General features: G+C 43.9%; 1 protein-coding gene across 1 annotated transcript; it reads left to right on the forward strand.

The window, feature by feature from the left end:
• The first annotated feature begins 386 nt into the window (after window positions 1–386).
• LOC141022544 (uncharacterized) lies at window positions 387–2,608 on the forward strand. Its single transcript, XM_073498802.1, has 2 exons — window positions 387–985; window positions 1,921–2,608. Exons 1-2 carry the CDS (start codon window positions 387–389, stop codon window positions 2,606–2,608), a joined length of 1,287 nt encoding a protein of 428 aa, XP_073354903.1.
• The last annotated feature ends 3,310 nt before the right edge of the window (window positions 2,609–5,918 follow it).

Consider the following 5,918-nt stretch of genomic DNA (forward strand, 5'->3'; position numbering starts at 1 on the left):
AGTAAACCCTGTTAAAGCCGATCAATTTCCCGCAAAAAAAAAGTTAAAGCCGATCAATGAAGGAAAAATAAGTTCTAATTTAATCTGATTTCGAACCTAAAAAAAAAATCTTATTTCAAAAAAAGAGTTCTGATTTAATCCTGGACGTGACAACTGACAACATGCACAATTAGGAAAGTTTTCTTTTTTTTTGAGAATCACAATTAGCAAAGTTTGACAGAACATTAGATGTTCCTCAATAGTACAAACTATACTAGTACAAGAGATTGGCGCTTGGCCGCCGGCGACGTGCATGACTCTGTCTCTGCACGTACTACGTACGGTGCAAGACAACAATAAGTACCCCACTTTTGGTAGTACAATTCTACTATCAACGATCGATTCCTATGGCGTCGTCGTGGTCGGACCTCCCACCGGAGCTCCTAGACCTCGTTGTCGCCGGCCTCCCTAACCCTGCCGATCGCGCCCGCTCCCGCGCCGTGTGCCGTTCATGGCACTCCGCCGTGCGACGCCATGGACCCCAGGCAGCCCAGCTACCATGGATGGTCTTCACTGATGGTGAAGTCGTCACACCCACCAACGGTCCCTCGGAACACCCCACCTTCATCCCCGAGAATTCACATCTCTCCGGCTCCGCCGACGAGTGGCTACTCTTCGGCGTCTACCACCGGACCCCCAAACTCATCGACAACTATGTTCTACACAATATATTCTCCGGAGAGCGTGTTTCTCTGACCGAGTTGGACGCAGCCCTCCACCGCGCTTACCGTGTCAGCAAGTTCCGGATGCAGTCCACCGCCCATGACTTCATGGCCGTCGTCACCACCAACAAGAATCATCCGCTCATCGTGATCCTGCCAGGAAAGGGTGTGTGGGTGCCCGAACCACAGGCAGTTCCATATGTTTATATCATTGACATTGCCTTCCATGGAGAGAAGCTCTATGGCATCAGCAAGGCGGAGGACCTTATCCCTTTTGACCTAGGGTTGGATGAGGATGGAAGACCCACGGTCATCATTGCAAGGCGTGTAATCCGACGGCCAAGGGCTATAGATGATATGGACACTAATGGCGCACCACATGTCTGGTGCGCCACTACTATATACTAATGGCGCATCATGTGTTGGTGCGCCATTAGTGTCCAAATACTAATGGCGCACCACATCCACGGTGCGCCACTAGTAACAATTTTTTTATTTTTTTTTCAAAACTAGTAATGACGCATCAGGGGATAGTGCGCCATTACTAGTTAAACTAGTAATGGCGCACCACATCCACGGTGCGCCACTAGTAATTTTTTTTCAATTTTTTTAATTTTTTTCCAAAACTAGTAATGGCGCACCAAGGATAGTGCGCCATTACTAGTTAAACTAGTAATGGCGCACCACATCCACGGTGCGCCACTAGTAAATTTTTTTCAATTTTTTTATTTTTTTTCGAAACTAGTACTGGCGCACCGTGGGAGTAATGGAACCCCGTTAAACATTTTCAAAATCCTCAAAAATCTAACAGAAAAAAGTTACGGGGCTTTCAAGATCTAGAGGCAAAAAAATTCAAAAAATTTCAAACTTACTAGTGGCGCACCGTTTGCTAGGTGCGCCACTAGTAACAGAAAAAAAATTTGGTGTTGAATTTTTTTTCAAAAAATGATACGTAATATGACCGGGAAGTTTGAAATATTTTTCAAAATTTCATCATACTCATGAACATGAACAAAGTCCTAGACATCAACAAGGTTTAATAGGATTGATATGGTAGATATATCAACAAGTGTCTGTTAAGTGAGGTGGTGCTGGCGTTAGTATAGCAGATACTAATGGCGCACCAGTGGTGCACCATTAGTATTTAATACTAGTGGCGTGGTACTAGTGGCGCACCAGTAGTGCGCCATTAGTAGGCAAAACTGGTGCGCCTTCGTAGTAGTGATGGTTGGGATGATGATTACAGTAGCAACGACGAAGATGACGATGAGGACGACGACGACGAAGATGATATTGATGATGAAGATGACCAGGATGAGGAAGTGATAGATATTGATGTCGCTGCAGATGATGGGGATGAGGGCGAGGAGGGGGAGGAGGAGGAAGAAGAAGAAGAGGCTGCAGTGGACATGATAGCCGTGGCTGGTAATGTGGTGGTCAATGATTTTCATGAGGAGGGGCCAACAGTGCCAAATGATGATGATGGCCGAAGTAACTTCAATTATCGGAATGTCTCACATCATGGATTTATGCGCGATAAAGAATACACTTGCTGGCACCTAGTCCAGTCACACGGGGAGCTACTCATGATGAAGCCACACACCCATATCTTTTCAGACTATTCCTCGTCCATTCGCCAGGTTGATGTTTTCATGGCTGATGTTAAGACACGCAAATGGGTGCGCATGGCTAATGGGCTCGGTGGCGGCGGAGCACTATTCATCAGCCAACACTTCTCCAAGTTTGTTTCTGCACGTGGAGATATCAAGGAGGATGCCATCTATTTTCTCGAGTCGGGTGAGGTGTTCAATATGAAAACTCAGAATGCTAAACCGATGAGGTTTTACGAGCCTGGCTACCTAGGATGGAATGTCATGTGGCTCTTCCCCCCGGAGTTGGTGCTTTAACAATATTTAGATAGTATTAATAGATTTTTTTTTTGTTCTTCCTAGTATATGACAGTGGATTTAGTTATTCATACCTGATTTTACTTGCGTCACTTTGGAAACTAGAGTTCAACTATTCCTCCACCGTCAATCCCAGCTGCTTGTTGGGTCTACTTGTGTACTGCATGGACTCCTTTGGCAGGCCTTATCCAGGAACAAATCAATCACATTTATCTCTTTCTGAAAGCCAGTTTTTGCTTGAGATTATCATTCTTGTAACCTGGCTATTTGACGCAGGTGGCTACGGATGTTTTTACCCAACATAGATGGCAGCATAATCTCCGGATCGGTCCACCAACCGTTTCGACATAGGCATAGTGTCGGTCTATAGGACTCTACTGTTGCCGAATTGTCGTTTTTTCTTTCCTTTTTATCAGATTTTTGGTGTTTGGCTGTGTGCATCCTGGTTATGCAGAGGCCGGGTGATACTCTAAATGCTTTGTATCTGCTTGATGCTACAATTTTGAGATAATAAAAGCGCCCTTTATCGAAAAAGACTAATTTATTTATACGCTAGTTGCGCAATGTTCGAAAAAGAAATCAAATGGCTTATTCAGGGAGCTATTTAAGGGGGAATGGTATAATTCCTTTGAGGCTTGGGTTCTTTCTTTCCGATAGTCCGTGCGGCATCTGTTGTTGTAATTTCTTTGTAACTGTACTACTGGTGTAGCTTAGCTCTAGAGTTTCTTCTTTGTAACTGTACAACTGAAGCGAGCTTGCTCCAAAAGATCGAAACAAGAATGTCGAAACGTTCCAAAAACATCGCTGTTAACTGATGTTTTAGCTTCTTCCTACAGGCATGACTCGTAAAGCGTCCGGGGATAACTGAAGGAGATAGCACGGCTACCACTAAATTACAGCTAACTACTCTAGGGAAATTACTCAGTTGATGCTTTTCTCTCCTACCCCTTCATCACCAACACAGTACGGCTTATATATATAGCCAGTTGCATCACCAAGTTATAAATAGGATATGAGCATAGATTATAACTAAGTTGCATTAGCAAGATAATGATGACTTGTCAGCTGGGCTCCTCCTTGGATGACTGAATGAGCTGTCTCAGTGTTGCCTCTTCTTCCTGTCTCCGGTTCTTGGCATAGCAAAACGGTAGATACCTGATTAAGTATCAGCAGCAAAGTATCATCAGTAACAAATTATTAAGCCTCACAGTGCATTCACATAGAATCAATCAAGAAACATTTATGTAAAGCTAGTGGCGAATCAATCAATTAATTATCCGGGCACTATATGCACCGCAAATGAACCTCTTGGAACAAATGGATTATGTAACCCAAGATATGGAAAATGTTTTCCCCCATGAATGTACTATATTAACGCATTATAGCTATTGTATCTTCTCATGTATTCTTTGTCCACTATATGTTTCATCATTGGGTAACCATGAGCATGATGAGGAAGATAATGGGAATGACAAGAATAACAGGCTAAGAATGGCGGTTCAAGTGTTTTAGGTGCAAATAAATCGGCATCATCTTGTGGAGGTATGGCACCTAATATAAGCAGATGGTGTCGGCAGCGCTCCCTTCCTCTCCTGTGATGCCACAAAATATGCAGTCTACGGGTGAGGGCAGTACCTTCATCCTGGTGACGCCATTCAACTTGAGGCCGAGGTTTTCCTAACACTACCAACACCAAAGAGTAAATGTTCAATTATAATAGGATTTTTTTTTCTCAGTTCAGTTTGCTCAGGAAGACTATGACATTTCTTAAATAGAAATCTACATCATGATATACTAAAACAAGTAAGAACTAAATAAAATCCATTCTGACAAGGAATACCTTGAGTACTTCTCCTCCTCAAAACAGGCTTACGCCCACTATATTAATATATATAGCAACCACACACAACATCTGCTAGGGCAAACAACACATCAAACCAAAAAGAAAAAAGAAAAGAAAAGAAAAGAGAAACTAATGCCAACAACGGCAGCTCGACGAAACGCGGATGACCCGCCACCGCTGCGCCCTCCGGATTTGACCCACCACACTCTGAGTGCTTCGGACCGCCGCGTACCAAGCAACACCTTCAAGAAGGAACGCGGCGACGACGACGCTGGTGCCCGGACATGTCCTGGGTTTCCCCCGGCACGCGAAGGAACATGGGGAATGGGTACACCCGACGACCTTCAGGAAGGAATGGCGGCTGATGACCCACAAGTATAGGGGATCTATTGTAGTCCTTTCGATAAGTAAGAGTGTCGAACCCAACGAGGAGCAGAAGGAAATGATAAGCGGTTTTCAGTAAGGTATTCTCTGCAAGCACTAAAATAATAGGTAACAGATAGTTTTGTGATAGGATAATTTGTAACGAGCAACAAGTAACAAAAGTAAATAAAATGCAGCAAGGTGGCCCAATCCTTTTTGTAGCAAAGGACAAGCCTGGACAAACTCTTATATAGAGAAAAGCGCTTCCGAGGACACATGGGAATTATCGTCAAGCTAGTTTTCATCACGTTCATATGATTCGCGTTCGGTACTTTGATAATTTGATATGTGGGTGGACCGGTGCTTGGGTGCTGCCCTTACTTGAACAAGCATCCCACTTATGATTAACCTCTATTGCAAGCATCCGCAACTACAACAAAAGTATTAAGGTAAACCTAACCATAGCATGAAACATATGGATCCAAATCAGCCCCTTACGAAGCAACACATAAACTAGGGTTTAAGCTTCTGTCACTCTAGCAACCCATCATCTACTTATTACTTCCCAATGCCTTCCTCTAGGCCCAAATAATGGTGAAGTGTCATGTAGTCGACGTTCACATAACACCACTAGAGGATAGACAACATACATCTCATCAAAATATCGAACGAATACCAAATTCACATGACTACTAATAGCAAGACTTCTCCCATGTCCTCAGGAACAAACGTAACTACTCACAAAGCATATTCATGTTCATAATCAGAGGAGTATTAATATGCATATAGGATCTGAACATATGATCTTCCACCAAATAAACCAACTAGCATCAACTACAAGAGTAATCAACACTACTGGCAACCTACAGGTACCAATCCCAGACTTAGAGACAAGAATTGGATACAAGAGATGAACTAGGGTTTGAGAGGAGATGGTGCTGGTGAAGATGTTGATGGAGATTGCCCTCTCCCGATGAGAGGAGCGTTAGTGATGACGATGGCGATGATTTCCCCCTCCCGGAGGGAAGTGTCCCCAGCAGAACAGCTCTGCCGGAGCCCTAGATTGGTTCCGCCTCGTGGCGGCGGAGTCTCGTCCCGAAAGCT

Source organism: Aegilops tauschii, chromosome 5 (assembly GCF_002575655.3).
Source record: "Aegilops tauschii subsp. strangulata cultivar AL8/78 chromosome 5, Aet v6.0, whole genome shotgun sequence".
Taxonomy (NCBI): domain Eukaryota; kingdom Viridiplantae; phylum Streptophyta; class Magnoliopsida; order Poales; family Poaceae; genus Aegilops; species Aegilops tauschii.

Excerpts from the sequence above, each read along its gene's own strand:
- LOC141022544 (XM_073498802.1), top strand. The coding sequence starts at position 387 with ATGGCGTCGTCGTGGTCGGACCTCCCACCGGAGCTCCTAGACCTCGTT. Across the intron at positions 986-1,920 it reads CTTATCCCTTTTGACCTAGG|TAGTGATGGTTGGGATGATG; the intron begins GTTGGATGAGGA and ends GCGCCTTCGTAG.